At 44.7% G+C, this 18,440-nt stretch overlaps 1 protein-coding gene across 2 annotated transcripts in view; it reads left to right on the forward strand.

Annotated features, from left to right (window-relative positions):
* Positions 1–4,503: 4,503 nt before the first annotated feature.
* Positions 4,504–18,440, forward strand: part of ACVR2A (activin A receptor type 2A) — a 51,014-nt gene continuing 37,077 nt past the window's right edge. For both annotated transcript variants that reach the window (XM_066553959.1, XM_066553960.1), the window contains exon 1: positions 4,504–6,259. In XM_066553959.1, coding sequence (XP_066410056.1) covers positions 6,205–6,259 — 55 coding nt within the window. In that variant the 5' untranslated portion in view covers positions 4,504–6,204. The remainder of the gene's footprint in view (positions 6,260–18,440) is intronic.

The raw sequence follows: 18,440 nt of genomic DNA on the forward strand, positions 1-18,440 counted from the left end.
CTTTTGCATTCTGTGATGAACACAGAGTCAGTTTATAACTGAATATATAAATTATGGTGTATTCTGAGAAGGGAGATCTCCACACAGACCCTGAGAACTTCCTTTTCATAAAAAAAGATTCCACAGTACAAATGAGGACTAGAGAAAAATATCCAGAAAATGCAATTTTGCTGTGAAAGATGGATGAAATCATAGCTGATAAATGCCACAGTGGTAAAACCCTGTGACACAACAAAGTGCCTCTAAGAGACAAGGGAGTGTCTGAAAGCAACCAGAAGCTGCAGGGGGATGATCTCTTCTGACAAGACTCTGGAAATCCAAGAAAGAAACCAGGAAAATTTCTCCTCCAGGAAATGAGGTTAGGTAGCTTGGAATCCCTGTTCTAAGGAAGCAAAAGTCTGGCTAACCGGTCAAAATGGAAAAAGAATCCTTGATTTAAATGTAGCTTTTGTGGAAACAACTTGATGAAGCTTGTATCAAGGTAATTTCTGTAATATTTTGTATCTTTCTTTTTAAACCTGAGGCAGGGAACAATCCCTGGTGGTGTGGGGTCTGCAGGCTCCAGGTGTTTAATGGAAAAGGGAATTTGTTACACAAAAACTCACTACAAAAACAGCTTTACAGAACATGATCCAGGCCAAATCCTGACACTGCTCATGCGAATAAAATGATCCCACTTTAGCCCAGCACCAAAGCAGGGCTGTGATTTCAGCCTGTATTTCAATTTGTGGATACTCAGCTGGATTCAACAACAGCCTCTAAAATCTGTAAGTTTGGTTTAAAACATTACAGGAGAACATTTTGATGGTCACCTATATTGCCCCAACCCAAAAGCATTGCAGAAGCAAGCTTTGGATTTCATTTCAGTCCAGCAGCAGCATTTAAAAGGTTGATTAATTCCACATTCTCTCATGTTTTCAAGTTGTGCTACTCGTATAACTTTAAAGTATCTCAATAGTTTCGGAGCAGAGTATAAAGTGCAAAATAATGAATAATTTCTAGGAATTTTATTATCTGTCCACAGCAAGAGAACTGAAAATTTGTATTAAAACTCTTGTGGAACATGATGAGTTTCATGTAAGTCATACATATGGAAGTAAAAATACTTGAAGGCAGTTATTTACCTTTTCTAAAATAAAATAATTTAGGCTGTCATCCAGCACAGTTTCCCAAAGGAAAGTGAAGCTGGCTGGTAAAGAGGGCAGCCCTGGGAGACATTAATTTCTTGCCATTTTGGTCCATTTTTTTTGGTTTGGTTATATAAGGACAGTGCCTGAATGGGGTCTTCTCTTCCTCCAGAGTTTCAAAGGGGGAATGACTTAGACCACAAGGAAAGATGAAAGAGATAATGATAAGGATTGTCTCTGTTGGTGTCCCTCCTGATGTTATAAACCCCATGGTTCCCATTTTCCATTCAGAAATTCCTCTCTAGGTGTTGTGAATGAGTTCTGCACAAAAACTCCTTCCCTACCACGTTGGGTTTTGTGTTGATTCACTGCTAAGAGTGGGAATAGCAAAGGCACAGCTGAAATCCTCAATTCCTAGCAGTGCTCCAGAGAGAAAAATGAGCCATTGCTGGGTTTTAACTCTCCTCATTATTCCCTGGAAGGAAAAGTTATATTTGTGCTGCCTCTAGGCAAAGGCCCATCCCACATGAACAAAAGACTGAAGCTAAGATCACATCCATTTCATCTCCTCCTGCTCTCCACAGATGCTTAAGTCCCTGACACTGTGTCTTCAGTGCTCATATGTCACAGTAAATGATTCATTAAAAATGCAGAGACAGATTGATCTTGGAAGGGGGGGAAAAAAAAAGATCTGGAGTTGAAGGCGAAAGGAAAATAGAAATGAGGAGCCAAAAGGTGAAAAAGGGAAACACCCCCAAAATTCACATGAGAAAGACATTTAAAAATAAAGAGCAGACAGCAACTGTGCTGACATTTAATGTGTCTGCTTGGGATAAAACTCATCCTTTTACTAGCAATAAAACAACAGCCTAGCCCAAAGCCCTGGGAGCATTTTGCATCAAGTCCCTCATAAAAATGCTTGGCAATTTCTCCTAAGGTCTGTACAAGATCTGCACCAAACTTGCTTTTTTCGGGTAATTCAGTGGGAGCAAATCCCCAGTGCAGGTAGGGAGAGCTGTCTGATCCCAGGCACCAACACTCATCCTCCTTCCCAGCCCCTGGCCATGCTCCAAAGCGGGAAGGAAAAGGCAGGAATGAGCCCTGCTTGTGATTCCCGTGGTGCTGATAAGCAGGGGATTGACAAGAGCAGCCCCACAGAATTTGTTGGTAACATTTCCTAGGTGGCCAGAGGGATTTGCTCTGCCAGAGGAATCCTGCAAGCAAAAAGCAACCCCTGCCTAAGGATAATGAGCTCCTTGAGTAAGAGACACCTCATTGCCCTGACATCCGTGCAAATTCTCTTATATAGGTGACACGTTTCTTCTATTTTTATCAAAAACAACTTGTAAAATAGAAATATGGACCATAATTTACATTCTTTCACCAAAAAAAAAAAACAAACCCTCTGACAACTAAGCTAAATCCCTGCAATGGGAAGTACATATATAAATATATATATATTCACACACACACCAGCAATATTTTTAGCTATGATTTCCTACTCATGTGGCAACATGACCAGTGTTCTGAAGAAGCTGAGCCAAGTGAAAACACAACCTGCAGAACAGGTCACGTTTAAATATTCTGCTATTGAAGAATATTAAAAACTACAGATGAAGTAGGAGTGTTGTAACATTTAACATTAATTAAGGCTTGTAAATCATTCTGAAATACTTGGATAAAAGATGGCATAAAAGGTGTTGCCACATGTCTTGATGCTTCTAGATGTGCACAAGCCCTGACATCTTATTTTGTGTTTGGGATGTTTCAAATCATAAAAAAAAATTATGGTCACTGGATGAATTTAATGTTGAGAAGCGTTAGGACACGACAGAGAAACACCAGGGTTGTCTGATTAAGAACTCAAGCAGACATCTCAATGCAAAAAAACTGAAATAGATCCATTTCTTGGATCCTGGTGGATCACCAGATCTGTGAGTTAGAGCTTGGCAGTGTTGCTAAGCCTTGACTTGGCTGTATATTCATATATGTGAAATACAGATCATTTTCTTTCCAGTCTAGTACCACCAACTATTCACATCCCCAAAAACCCCTCTTAGTCCATGCCACCAAACAGTTTGAAAAGGAATCTGGAAGCACTTAATACCTATCTGGGGTTGGTGAACAGCATAACCAGTTCTCAGAGAACTTGGCACTTGTTGCTTGTGCAACTACAGGTCTTTATAGAATACAGAAATCAAAGGCCAGCACTAAGGCTCTTGTGCTTTCCCACATGGATCTCCAGATCCAAGAGCCACATCTTCCTTTTTATCCAGAGACAAGAGATGTATGTTATGGCATCCATTTAAAAACAAAACAAAACAAAACAAAAAAGGTGTAAGGAGTGACACCAAACTCCTGAAGGAGCAGAGCTAATGAATTACCTGGACAGGACACGCTGGGCAGCTGTTCATGGTGCATCTCACATGGGGCTGAGGGCACAGACACACTCCAGGCACCTCCCAGCACCTGGGGGAGCCCACCAGAAACACAGAGAGAACAGCACGGAGTCACAGGGCAACTGGAATGGATTCCAACTTAAAAGAGGGCAGGTTTCAATTAGATGGGATATTGGAAAGGGATTGTTCCCTGTGAGGGCATGCCCTGGCACAGGGTGCCCAGAGAAGCTGTGGCTGTCCATGGATCCCTGGAAGTGCCCAAGGCCAGGCTGGAGAGGGCTTGGAGCAGCCTGGGATGGTGGAAGGTGTCCCTGCTCCATGGCAGGGGGTTGGAAATTAATGACTTTTGAAGGTCCTTTTCAACCCAAACCCTTCTCTGACTCTGATTCTGTGCTGTAGCAGCAGTGATGCTCCTGAGCAATGTGCCCACAGCCGTAGCTCTCACCTGGACTACCCGTGGGACATTTTCAGGGACATTTTCAGGCTGGGCTGGGATGAGGCGGAAGATCAGGCTGACATTTGACCCCAGAGGCAGCGCCCCCAGCCTCACACCGTCGTGTACACGTTACACCGCTCTGACCCCTCCCGGCGAGGTCCCACCGCGTGGCTGCCGGCAGCGCTTTGCCTCCATCACCCGAGTTTGGGAGCACAGCACAGCCCCCCGACACCCCGAGGGAGCCCCGCGAAGCTGAATTACGGACACCGAAGGGGTCGGGGCGGAGCAGGGCGAGGGCGCTTGAGGGGCCGCGCCCTGAGGGGCGGGAAGGGCGGGCAGGAGCGCGCCCGTGAGGCGGCGCGCGCGGGCCGCGAGGGGCGGGGCCAGCGTGGGGGAGCGCGCTCCGCCCCGCCGCCGATAGGAGGGGCGAGCGGAGGTGGGCTGGGCTAATATGCCAAACCCGCGTTGTGATTGGGTGGTGTGGCTGTCAATCCGGGGCGGCCGCCGCGGCCGTGGGGAAGGAGGGGGAGGCGGAGAGGAAACAAAAACAATCGCCCGGGCGCCGCCATCTTGGGCCGGTTCTCCACACGCCACACGGGTGAATGGGTAGATATGAGATTACCACGGGGGAGCAGCGGCAGCAGGGCACCGAGGGCTGTTCCGCGCTGCCAGCGACACTCGGCGGGCTCTAGGCACGGCCGCCGCCGCCCGGAGAGAATCCCCCGGCTCGGCCTTTTCGCCTCGCCAGCCCCTAAGCTGCACTGCTGGAGGGACAAAGTTGGGCTGAGCCGCGCTGCCTCCGCCGCCCGGGAGACCGAAGAGTTGAGCCGGGGTCAGAGTTAGGGGAGAGGGTGACGAGGGGATCGCTCCCCGCTCCGCCGTGTGGGAGGCGCGGGGAGAAGGCTCTGCCTCCCCGCCCCTGCCGTCTCCTGCTGCTCGCTCCTAGGAGGAAAAGAAAAAAGAAGAAGAAAAAAAAAAAAAAGGGCAAGAACTGGATTGAGCTCGGAGGAGTGGATTTTGTGGAGTCTCCGTTTGAGCAGCGGCGGGGCGGCGAGGAGGAGATGTGTCCGTGAGGAGGGAGAGGAGCGTGGATCCATCCAGGACCCGTGAGGAGCCAGAGGAGCCTGGATCCATCCAGCCCCAGCCCGCCGTGAGGCGCAGCCGCCTCCCTTCCAAAGAAGCTCGGTTCTCCTGGAAGCACGGCACTCGGCAAGGATTTGCCACAAAGAATATATACCACCCTCCTCCCCAGCGCCTGGATACTGCATTTTAATTTTTTTTTTTTTTTTTTTTTGATACCCCCCCCTCCCCAGCCACTCTTGTGTGTTAAATACCAAATATAGCCTCTCGCGGGGGGAGGGAATGGAAATCTCCTAGAAGAATTGGAAATCTTGCTGGGATTCGGGAGTGCTGGTGCTGGAGAAGGGCGGTGAAGACGGGGGGATGCACTGCTCTCGCTGCCTGGCCAAGGACTAGAGATTTGCCACTTCCCGGGGAGCCCGAAGGTTTGTTTGTTCCCAGACTGTTGTTTCTCCCCTTCTCCTCTCCTGGGCTACGCTAAATCCCTTAGCCTTTATTAAAGAAAACCCACGTGTAGCTGGTGGCTGGTTTTTGAGGTAGTTTTTCATCGACAAACTGACAAAAAAAAAAAAACACAAAAAACAAAACTTCCTCTCTTCGCCTCGAGGTTTGGAACTGGAATGGAGCTGCTCTTCTCCCAAACACTACACGGGGTGTGAAGGGGGGGAGGCAGGACAAAAACATCGCCTCGGACTGATCCCGATCCGACCCCCGACACTCGCACCCACGAGGGATGATCCTTCACGGCGCCTGATGTGGAAAACACTTGGAGACTCAGAGACTTCGTCGTGCTCAGCAGCTTAATCGTTGACTTATTTTGTTTTGGTTTTTATTTTTTTTTTTAAGTGGATTCGTAGCATTACTTTTATGAATTGAATTTTGCCACCGTTTGTACAGAAGCCAAATGACACGTGTGTTTTGAAACACGGTTCCAAATATATTTATCCCTCCCTCAACCCGGATTCTCTCTAGAAAGAGCCGCGGGGAGGTCGTCAGTGTCTAAACAAACCTGATTTTTAGTGTTTTATGAACACTACCTGCTGCAGAAATGTTGCTATAAATTGCTTTATAACGGTTCAGCAAGAAGGGAGATTTTTCCAGCTTGCAGGACCCAGAAAACTGGATACTTAAAGTCACTTAAATGTTTTAACAGCATTGGAAAATGGGAGCTGCTACTAAGTTGGCGTTCGCTGTTTTTCTTATCTCTTGTTCATCAGGTAAGTGAATGTTCCTGGATTTGTCACTTTAAACTGAGGGCTTTGGGGTCAGCGCTTGGGAACTTGGGCTGGCTCTGTATGAATGGGAAGAAATTTATTTTTTTTTTTTTTAGGTGGCAAATGTTCGTGGATGGCAGCGACTGTAAAGGCAGAAGCTGCTTTCGTGTTTATTCTTAAAAATATATATAACGTGAGCACTTGAAACGCTCCCAGCGCTTGGATTTCAGCTCAATTGTGTGGAATAAATGTGGAGACATAACCACCTAGTGTCACATAAGTAACCTGGCAGCGCAGTTATCGGTGTTGGATGCTGGTTTTAAATAAGAATTACCCAGCTGAAATTGCTCTTTCCTTCAGTTTGATCTCTCTTAGCCCGGACTATTCACTGGTGAATAGCGACCTTGGTTAATGCTTCATTAATTTGGAATAGGTGCCGCTCTGAAAGGCTGAGCTCGTCCTTTGGTGATAGCGAGAGGGGTGTGTGCGTGTAGAGATGTACCAGCAGAATTGGGGTGAAAAGCCAGGCTTTCCGTTCCTAAAGAGTCATTTGTAACCCTTTGTGTTTTGCTATTCGTTATATCGCAGAAAAAAAAAAATCTACTGATTTTTCTCTTTAAAACAGTAGAGTTTGAGGTGTTCAAATGCCAACTCTGAGTCCTGGGAAGCGAGCGGGGTGTGAGGACTTCCCCACGCTTCTCCAGGAGGAAAATTGTTACGGCAGCAACCAGTGGTTGGGCAGCTGTTGGTCCATTTGTGCTCGGAGCTCCGTCAGTCCCACAAAAACCCTCTTAGGAGCTGTGCGAGGATCTCACGCGAGTTTCCAAGCCAGCCTGGCGCTCCGTGCCCGCATTTGGAGCGTGCATTTGGTGCTCTGTGGAGGTTTTTAGCATCCTTGCAGGGTGTGCAGAGCTACACTTGTTTACCAGGCTAAAAGCGCCCAGCCAAGTGCTCAGGCTGCCCGTGTGACCGGGAGAAGGGAGTAATGAGATCCCTGTAAGGATGCCTTTTACATTTCCAGCGTTAGGAGCTGCAGGATTTTGCTGAAGAGGCCGTTTTGCTGTGGTTAGTAAATGGAATAAGTCTCGTCTTGTGTCTGTAGTGCTATCGATCCGCGCTGTGTGCGCTAAATGTGCTGTGAAATGGCGAGCGCTGCCAGGAGAAACCCAAAAACCCTGCCTGTGCTAACCAGGGAAACAGCTCAGCGGGTTAACGACGGCCAGAAGGGTGTTCGGGACGTTTAATTTTTATTCTTCTTTTCAAACCAAACATGATTTCTGACAGCTTTAGCCTCGCAGTAAGGACGTGTGTGTGTCGTCTTTTCCTAAAGCCTGGTTTTCCAGCTCAGCAGCGTTCCCTTAATTCAGCAATATGTTTTGTAGGGAAACTTTTTTCCCCCCTCTCTCTCGAACAGTTTCTGAAAGACTTGCTGCCATCTGCTCTCCGTGGCTGTCTCTCTTCCACGTCCACCTCCAAGATCCTTTTGCCTAGAGCACAGAATAGTGGTTTTTGTTGACATTACCTATCAGACTTCATAAAAAAGAACAGCTAAGCAATAGAGAACGTCTTTTCTTGAACGTTGCTCGCTCGGCTTGTCCTTGGTAAGGTGAAAAGAATGTTCCTCTTGCCTGTGAAGAATTAATCTTGGCTAAATGAGCAGGAAACTGCCTGCAATCCGGGCTGCTTCTCATGTTAATGACATTGTTTTGGTGGTTATTCCAGTATTACACATTAAGTGTTCCGGTACTTAACAATTATTATACTATTTTCTACTCACACCAGGACTGCAGACGCTCTACAATTTTAGGCAAGTCTAAAAATAAATAAATTCAACAGTAAACTGTTGGGTTTATGATCAGAACTACAAGATTATGTAAGATTTTAAGCTTGAAGTGCAGGCGTTTTTATGAGTAGTGTCTCTTAACTGACTTATTTCAGTTTAAAACCCTACCTGATGGATTGGTTCTAACATCATCATCAGCAGAATTTTTTTTCCAGTCTTTAGTGTGAAAATCAGTCTGCCCAGGTCCTATATTTCGAAATATTGGCAATGGTTGAGAAAATCCTGGAGTTCAGGTGTGGAGGTGCCTCTCTCTGGTGTGCAGCTCCAGCTCCCCTCAGCCTCTTTCAGCAATTGGGGGTTTGGTTTGCTGTATTTGTTCATTTATTTTTAAATACAGCTATTTTCTGCAGATGTTTACATGGCCAATTAATACCGGGGTTCTTTTAATAGGTGAAAATGTTGTGGTTTTTTTCTGCGTGGTGGGTGTGGAAGTGCTATTTAGGTTCAAAGCGATTTATTTTATTATCTGTAAACTGCACTATGAAATCCTGTAAATGTACTGCAAATGGACAGGAATTTCCAGTGAGTTTAATCGTCTTTGTTAAGAGAGTGAAAATATTTCCCTGTTCTGACTAAGATATTTGAAAAAGAGCATCTGTGTTGTTATTAGGCTTTAAAATATTTGTAGATGCCTGGATAGAAGTGGGTGTAGGTTTGCACCCATCTGTAGGAACTCCAGAGGCTGAGATGAGTGCACATTAACTAAACAAGAAAGCAAAGTGCCCGGGTCAAGGTTCTCCGTGTGCCCTCTAATACACTTCTCAGATAAACCTGTGGGCAGGTTTGATTTCAGAGGGAGCAGAAGATCCTGAAGTAAGAATAAAATACTTCAGAGCAAGCTTCCCGTGCCTCTGCTGTAGGTGAGGCAAGGTTGGAGGGAAGCTTCACAGGAAAACTTGTGACTGAAGCAGCTTGTTCATCAAAGCAGCCTCTCTGCAGATATTATCTGGGTGCTCCCCTCCCCAGGGAAGTGTGGTTGTGTTCTGGTGGTTTTGTGATTGCTGAGCTGCACTTGAGAGCATTTCAGGAGCAGAGAATGGGCGCTTCCATCGTTTTCGGAGATTTTTGAAACGTACACCCCGTGCAGCTGAAAGTGTGGGGCGTGCTGAAGGAGTGGATTTTCCTCAGCCATAATCTTAGTTTAAAACCTCATCGTTCCTCTTGTTGCTCATAAACTCCTCATTTCCCAGCCCATCATCTCACCTGAGATACCTGCCCTGCCTTTGGTACCTGGGTGGTCCCAAATCCAAGTAGCTCTGCAGTCTCCTACAGGAAACAAGACCCGGAGTTTTTGGAACAAGCTAAAACCAAGCTAAAAATCACCTAAACAAAAGGAACCGTATCAGAGAAGTGTTGGTCCTCTCTATTTCTCCTGATGCCAGATCATTCCCCAGCCACTCAGAAGGTCTTGAGTAATTTAGTGAAGGTACTGGCGTGTCAAAGACACCTTTGTAGTTAAAGTAGTATTTTCACTGCATGGAGGATGTTTCATTCTCTGATTTTAAATCTATCATTCTCCTGTGTCACGGCGATTATTATCAGAGAATTTTTTTTTTTTAATTGTATCTTTCCCCCCCCCCCCCCCCCAAAAAAAAAAATCTATTGAGAACTGTAAAACCTACTTTCCATGGTATGACTTTACAAGCTGAATGGTTGGGTGTCCTGAAGGAATTGAGGGGGAACATGAGACTTTTTCTTTGATTTACTTGTGTAAATGTCTCTTTTTTTACTGTCCTTTCATTATAAACTTGGTAACCCTTGAAAATCCTGCCACAGGTTTGGGAATGTCTGTGGAGTTGTTTCTGCTGGTGTGTTCCCTGTGAGCTGTCCATGATTGTGGTTGGACTCTAATCACTTTATTCACTTTATTGTGGGATAATAAACTACTTCAGAGTTAGTGCTGCTTTTAAAGTAAAGATTCCTTTATTTTATCAGAGTGTACAAGTTCTTTATTAAATGTGTTACCACTGTGCACTCCTAATGTTGCTGTTAAGAGCAGGACTTGTTTCATTCAATAAAACTCTTTAATACTGTTTTCAAGCATAGAGTGAGTTATGGGGAGCTTGATGTTATAAGTGACTACAGCTCAAAAATCTGTTAACTATTTCTAAGTAATCTGTTAATACTTAACAGTTATAAACCCCAAATCTTCTGGGCTCTGAGGAGAGCTGTAATTGTGCAAATGCAACATCGGAACGTGTGAGCATCGTTTGGAACTCTGCTTTCCAAACATTTCCAGGGAGATGCTGCTGTCCTGAGTTTATTTGCATCTCTACCCTTCACGCACAGGGCTTTGCTGGAGAAAAGCCTTCCAGAAGTTTGTCTGCATATGCTGGGTGTAAGTTGAGGGGCAGGTGTTCTGTGTGAGGGAAAAGCTCTTTCCTGCAAGAGGAGATCACTGTTTGCAGGAATGATAGTTTTCAGCTGGGTTTCATGAAGAGTGTTTGAATGGGTTTTGTATTGTTCCTATTCTCACCTTTCTGGAATTTGAGGGTGAAATCCATTAGGTGATGAGTTTGGCTGATCAGCAAATGAGGACGGACTCAGACTCAAAAAAACCCCTTTTTTTCTTCTCTGTTTAATCTTAGACATTAACTTTTGTCATATTATTACTTCTAGGGAAGCGGAAAAATAACAGCACCTCCAATATTTTTCATTCCCATTCATTCCACCTTTTCTTCCAACCTTCCCCACTTGTAGTTTTTCCAGGCTGTGAAAAGGGAGAGGTTGACAAGGAATCTGATTGTGGAAGAGGTTTCTTGGTGTAGGAGAGATGCATTTCCACCACTTAATTAACTGAAAGCAGCTTAATGCAAATGCCTGCTTGAGCTGGTTGGTAGCATCCATGAGCTGTTAGCTCTCTGATGTTCCTGAAAATGAAAACTCCCTAAAAAGATCAAGAAAATTACGGATTTTACAGCCAAGTTCTTGTGTGATGAAATCTTAATGTGTTTTTGTTGCCTTGGTGCTTAAAATTCAGCACATCTTATTTCCTGTTATTTCCATATGGAATCGAAGTGGTATTGGATGCCAGTGACTTTATGTGGCATCTCTTGTCTTCTCTCCCTGCACTGTCTGTGTGGTGGTGGAGGGGGTTTTTCTTAGAAATAGTTTGTGACTACAGTGCCAAACAGCAGAGCACATTTAGGCTTAATCCCACAGAAAATGAATATTTACTGCCATGTTGTTTACGTTGCATATCTCTGAGGCCAGGAATCCCAAATGTAGATTAGATACATCAAATCCTTCAGTTGTTGGTGCAAGGAGAGCAGGGAAGGGTTTTTCCATTGCATAATTATCGTCGTGGTTTCACAATAATTTCATTCTTGATGAGGAAAGTCAACATTTATGGTTTTCTTCAAAATTTCCTAGTTAAAGCTGTAACTGGAAACAAGAAAAACAGACAATTCACGTACTAACTGGAGCAACCAATCTTTGGTTCACCCCAAATCCTGGGGACTTCACAGCGAGGCCCTGCAGCAACAGCAGCACTTGTGGGGTTGCCACCTCCTTGTTTTGTTGGGTTTGGGAGGGAAATTAAGTGTTTCCAAATTCTAAAAACACCTTGTGAAAGGCTTGGTCATTTTGTGTTCTGCTGGTGTTTCTGGTTCAAGTGGTGCAGGATAATTTGTTTCGCTCAGGATGCAAAATTGCAATGAATTTTGGTGTTGTTCCCGAGTTACCACAGTGCTCGTTGGGAGCTGTTAAACTGCCCTGCCTGGCCCCGATGGGATGTTGGGGACTGTCAGTTGGCAAGAGGGCTACAAGCCCTTCAGTTCGTTTAAATGGCCACAGATCACCTTTGGAGATTGCTCACTTTGTTAAAGCATAACTTCTTCTTTTAAAGGATTTCTATGGAGCTGTAATTAGGCGGTAATTCAATACAAAATGCTAAAATGACAATGTAATTAAAAGCAAACCCCTATGTACTCTTAACTGTGATGGGCATGTAAGAAATGCCAAGATGCATTTCTCTGCTTTTATAACTCTTTAATTACATGAGGGAAACATTGTCTGTAGTTAGTGGATAGATAATGAAGATGAATGCTATATCTTGGCCAAAAAGAGTATTTCTCAAATTCTTTTGCTTTCTGAACTTTGAGATATTGATCTGCCTCATTAAAACTAAGAATTAAGATTGTATTTTGCATTTACAGCGAAATTGTGTATCGTAATAATAACAACATTTAGGCATTGCTGGCTGATCTGGTTTGGGTTTTTGCCTAAATGAGGCTGTTGTCACACTTGGGAAGATTTCCACTTTCTCTAATGATGGCAGCAAATGAGTTAAGTTTTGCTGGTTTAATTCTGAGCATTGGCACTGATTTAAGCTGATACCTGAAAAGTTACTGAAGATGTTTAATCTGAAGGTTCTGTTAGAAAGTATCTGTATAATTATTTTGAAAATGCTAACAATCTGTATAGCTCAGAAGTGTGTTACTTTTTTAATAACTTTAACTCTTTGTGTGCCTTTTATCCCTGAATGGGATACAATGGGATAAGAAAACAAATTCATTTTTCTAACAAATTGCAGCGGTTCTTGTGGCAGATTGACTTTTAAAGTTGGATGCTACATCTATCCTAGAAATGCAGGAAGGAGACAGTCCTCAAAACCATTTATTTAGGATATGATTTGTGTATTTTCTGAAAGATACCAAACGTTTTACGAGAGCAAGACATCAGTTTTCATTTTATTTCTGCTTGTTTGGTTTGGGGTTTTCTTGTTTGTTTGTTTTTTTCTGGAAAAAAAATGGAAATGGGTAAGGCAGCTTAGTGATTGCTGTTTAATTATTTTGTGTGAGTGACTGTGGATGTGAAGAATGTTTTGGAGAAATCCGTGGCTGGTCTCTTTTGCCCGTTTCTGGAATTCCCGGTGAAATGAGGCTGCGGGGGGAGCAGCAGCCCTGCTCAGCTCCCAGTGCAGCCCTGATAGTGTTGTAGCCGGTGCCAAGTGGTGTCTAATGAGATGACACAAAGCACGGTCTGAGGGCAGTGCCAGGAGGCAGCGCAGGCAGGGCTGAACCAGAATTCCTGCAGCTTCAGCACTTCAGAGTTCCCTCGTGGAGAGTGTGCCATTAGTGTGCTGTGAAAACATTGGCATCGTTTACTGCCTCCCAGCTCAGCCCTGCCTTCAGCTGGGAGCTGTCCCACTTAGAGAGCAGCTCTGGGCCAGGGCAGCCTTCCATGGAGCCCCGGGCAGGGACAGGGAGCTGCTCCAGGGCTGCATGGGCTCGCTGGGACGAGTGCTCTCAGGGGAGGCAGCAGTCCTTGGCCCAGCTGGGATCTGCAATGTAGATGGATACCTTTCTTTGCTTCAATTATTTATTCAGTTGTTTTCTTCAAGTTATCTATTTCATGTTTAAAGGTGATTGCTGAGATGATCTATTTCATTTTTAAAGGTGATTCCTGTTGGAGGTGAGCATTGGCAGTTTGGGTGCAGGCCTCGTGCAGTTGATTTCTGTAGTCTGCTGCCTGCCTGGTTTTAATGTCACTTCTTAAATGTCACCTCCTCCTAAGGGCTCTGAATAGAAATGGCCATTTCCTCTTTGAAATTACCTTTTATTGTGGTGCCCACCACCCACCAGGTTGTTTTCAGCAGAGCTGGCACCATCCTGGCAGTCCCCACTTGCGCTGGTGCAGTGTCCCCGGGCTCAGGACACCACACTGATCCCTGTGCAATTCCATGGAATTCCCGCGTGCCCACCCCTGGAGTGCCAGCCCTGCCCCTGGCACCGTGTGCCGCCCCCGGAGCTGTTCCCCACCTCAGGAAGGTCTGAACCAGGGTGGGTCCAGGGAAGTCCTTGAGGGTCCCCGTGGTGCTCCTCATCCTCCCCCAGGCCGTTCCCCACAGGATCAGCTCTGTCCCCTCCCAGCCTGGCTTTATCTCCACATCTCTGCTTGCTCACAGGGCTGATCTGGCTGCTTTCAGCAGCTTCCTGCCTTTTGGTGCCTCACCAAGTTGTGATTTAGAGGTGGCTTTTATTTGGAACTGAAGCCCGGCCTTATTTTTTCAGGTTGAGAGCTCTTATCTCACCTAGATAACACTAATCTCCATTCCTTAAATGCTGCCTAAAGATTGGAGTGGTCTTCATTCTTTTAGCTGGATTTTGAATTCTTAGATTTCAATATCAGCACATAAGTTCAAATTTGATCTGTTGTTGAAAGCTATTTTTAAATATGACCAATCAGTTTATCAAGCCTTCTAGCATGAAAAGCTGTTTCCTTCTAGGAATTTCCACATAAACAGGGAAGTGGTTTAATTTTGTTGTTGAGTTACAGTGTTGAGTGTACAAGACAAAATTAAACTTTGCAGTAACTGTTAATTTTAGAAATTTTTGCTGGTGTTTGTCAGTAGAGGGTACAGATAGTTCTCTTTAGCTCACAGCAATTACATGATGGTAGAGTTTTCTTTAAATATTTCTGTGTTTCAGTGTTGAAAAACATTTAGGCTGTGAAAGTTGCAAAATGGCACACAATTGTTTGAATTACTGTACTTTATATAAAGAATTAGGTGATTTATTTGTCATCATTTGTTTATAAAGCTGCTTTAAAAGTAGCATAGAAAACACTACTAGTTAAATATTTTCATTTAAACTCTGATCTTAAATTTTGGAAAGGGTCTGTTGTGCAAGTTGTCCCTGGGGATAATTGAATTTTTATTACATTGAACACAAAGCCCGTCAAAAAGAAAAATTGTAACAGCTTGGTTACATTTTATTTAACTTCACCTTGTGTCACTGGGACAGACCCCAACACGTGAGGGCTCATCTGACCTCGCCCATTTGGGGTGATAGAGATCAGCAGTGAGCTCTTGATGGGTTTTTATGTGCTGTGCTTGTACTAAAACCCAGCTGTGAAACCCTGATGAATTTGTGAGAAGGTGATTTCATACCACGAGATGTTTCTGCTTCCATTCCTGCCCCAAACTCAGCATTTAGCACTTCTCTGGAAAAGCACCCATGAAAACAGAGCTTTCAGGTGAAAGTTTTCTTTTGCTGTTCAGCTGAAAAATTCTGACTCACATCCTCTTGGGCCAGAGGCTTCCAGGGAAGCCAGGAGAGCACAGATCCCACTTTCCATTCCAGTGGAAATGGACTGCATCCCTCCTGAAAAATCCTGATGCTCCAGAGTGCAGCTGGACTTTTCCAGTGGCTTAAAAGTATTCAGATGGATGGCAAATCAAGCAAAATTAATTTCCTCGAGTCCTGTTTGCATAAATATTGTTCTGAAATTTAATTATCCCAGAATTTTTCCTCTCAATGTCACAAATACTTTGGTGTTGGAAGCTCTTTCATTCAAAGCGAAGATGGGAGAGAGGAGGTAAATGATGATCTCCCATTTCTCTCATGTGTAAGAGTTAAAAATGTGTTGGAATTTGGCTTTGATGGATTGGAGATATTTACATGCTGACACAGTGTGTTCTGGGGGAGCTTCTGTTGCCCATCTGAGCTCTTCTCCCCACTGTTCTCCTTCTTTCTGAACCAGAGGTTCAGGAATGCAAAAATTTTAGAAGCAAGCCCTCAACATCCACGATTTTTAGTTGTTCCTCCAGCAGTTCAGCCAGTTTCAAAAACCTCTTAATCACCTTGTACTTGTCCAGAAAGGTTGTTTTAGTTGTAGGCTATTTAACAAAAACTGCTGGGAGAACAGTGAGAGGAGAGTTCCTCTTCTTTGTATGTGATTCCTCCCCCACATCCCCATTTTGTGCTGCTGTCACTCCTCACTCCGGCTCAGCCCTCGTGGCTCTGCTGGGTTTGGGCTGGGCTGATCCAATCTGCTACAGCAGCAGAAATGGCTGGAAAAACAGCACAGAGCTTTCTGCACTCAGCATCTGTTGGATTAGGGTTTTTTTTTTTTGACTTAGAGATGGGGTAACAGAGGTGCTCCAGAAACTTTTATTCCATTTTCAGTCTCATGAGAAGGGTGAGACAATACAGATGTTGGAATTCACACCACCACAATCAGGAGCTAAATATTTCCTAATTACAATACATTGTAAGTGCTTCTTGGCCTATCAGCTTTTGCCACACCGTGCTGTAAATGCCTTAAAGCCAATCATCTAAAATTACCCCTCGTGGCTCCTACTACAATGCATCTTTCATAGCTCTATTCCTCCAAAGTACCCAGTCTTATTTACAAAACCATCCTTTAAAACTTGTTTCTAGTTCCATTTCTCTCTCAACAATGTCTGTCCAATTCCATGACATTTCTAAGTCAACATTTCTTATCTCAAACAGTTACATACAGATACACACTATGTGAGCTTTCTGTCAAGCTTGAAGAATTTCCTACAAATCCATTTCCCACGAGGATCAAAGGCAGGAGCTGGGTGAGAGATGCTGGAGCAAGGAGAGGCATGGATGGAATAAGGGCTGCCAGGGAGGCCTGCATTGTCCTAGCAAGGGAATTGTCAGGGCAAAGCACCTCAGTGTTGGGGAATGGAGCTGTTCTGGGGGTGAGAAAGGGAAAATGCCACAATTCAGTATCATTTTTAATAACCTCCATCTTCAGAAAGAATTTGCTTCTCTTTTTCAGCGTTCTTCTGAGGATCTCAGTGCAGGCCTGTTCTCACAGGGTTTTTGTCCTCTTCCCTTGCTTTTTAAGTATCTCCATATCACATTTTTCTCCAGGGACTCTAGACTCAAGATTTCCAGGCAGAACAGCAGAGGGGCCTGGCACAGGCTCCCAGAGAAGCTGTGGCTGCCCCTGGATCCCTGGAAGTTTCCAAGGCCAGGCTGGAGCAGCCTGGGATAGTGGAAGATGTCCCTGCCCATGGCAGGGGCATGGAATGAGATGAGCTTTAAAGTCCCTTCCAACTCAAACTGTTCTGTGATGCTGTCATTCCAAGGAATAGGTGATAAAATTCACTCCTGTCTTGCAGGTTCTCTGGTAACAATGAGGTGGGAACTAAATAAAAGATTCAGACTGACACAATCACAGAATGGCTGATACAGTGATCAGTAAAATGCAGTTACATCCCAGGTTGAAGAAAACTGTTTGGAAAGACTATTTGCAACATAATCTTAGCAGTATCTTAATTTATGTTACTCGGATTTTGGCTGCAGATGTCCTCAGAAATTTATTCTGAGCAGGTGGGCATAAAGCTTTGTGCTAAAATCAGATCCAAGAAGAGAACAGACAGCACTAACAGGTCTGGAAATGTTGATGGGAGAATGTAGGGGATGTCCTTTAAATGTAGAACCCTAAGTGATAATGCCTGCATGTACTGAATCAAAACCCAGCATCAGGAATCCCAGTTACAAACAGGGGCTGGTGAATTTTGCAGCTGAACAGCCACGAGACCTGAGAGGTCTCAATCCCAGGGGCATCTTCAGTTGCCAGGGGAGAACCAGGGCACTTGTCAGGAGCTTGTAAGCCATAAAGCAGGGATACCTTCCAGTCAGCAGGGCACAGTTCTGGGCAGAAAAGCTCTGGATGAGTTTGTGGTGCTGAGAGTTCAGCTGTGAGCCAAGTCCTTGGGACAGCGCCTGAACTCGTCCCCTTTGTTGCACTGCAGGGTGAAGCCAGCCTCGGGCTGTTGTTGGGCTTTCTGCAGACATCCTGTTACTGTTAATCTTCCCTGAAATTCTACATGAGGACAGCTTCTGTGCTGAGATCCAAGCATGGGCACTGAAATGGAGATAAATTGGTCTCTAGTAGCTGTGGTTTGAAGTGCTGCATAGAGCGTGACTGAAAGTCAAATCAGTTTAAAAACACAGGGCATTCTTACCTGAGGGATTATCCCAGCCATGGTCTCTCCCAGCTCAGCCTCCCTTGTGGGGAAGAGAGAAGCCAGTGTTCCAAAGCCCAGGCTGCTATTTCCATCATCCTCTTGCTTTTTCAGTTAGCTGTGATATTCAAGTTGATTTTTACTTAAAGCAGAATTTTTAAACCCTTCTTTGAGGTGGTGGCTTCTGTGGCGGTACAGTGCCACCACTGGGGAGCAGAGGCCTGAATGTACATTGGTTTCTTGTGTGCCCACCTTCTCTCCAGCAAGGCTGATCATTCTTGGCATCCGTGAGGATAATGTTAAATAAATGGTTCTTGGCATCCTGGGAGGATAATGTTAAAGCTTTTCTGTGGAATTTCCAGCAGGTGCCTTTTGCAGGAGAGCACGTATGTGGATTCCTTAAAAAAGTTGTTGGTGATCTAAGCAGATGGCCTCAGTCCTGGGAAGGGGTTGTACAGATATGTAATAGTTGGCTCTCACAATTAAGAGATAGATATTGTATAGCTGTATAGTAATATTATTATAATATGGCATTCCACAGTCTTCTTTTCCTCCCCCTTGTAATAGCCTTGGTAGCCAAGACATGTACAGGAGGCTGCCTTGGTACCAGG

Source organism: Molothrus aeneus, chromosome 7, assembly GCF_037042795.1.
Source record: "Molothrus aeneus isolate 106 chromosome 7, BPBGC_Maene_1.0, whole genome shotgun sequence".
NCBI lineage: Eukaryota > Metazoa > Chordata > Aves > Passeriformes > Icteridae > Molothrus > Molothrus aeneus.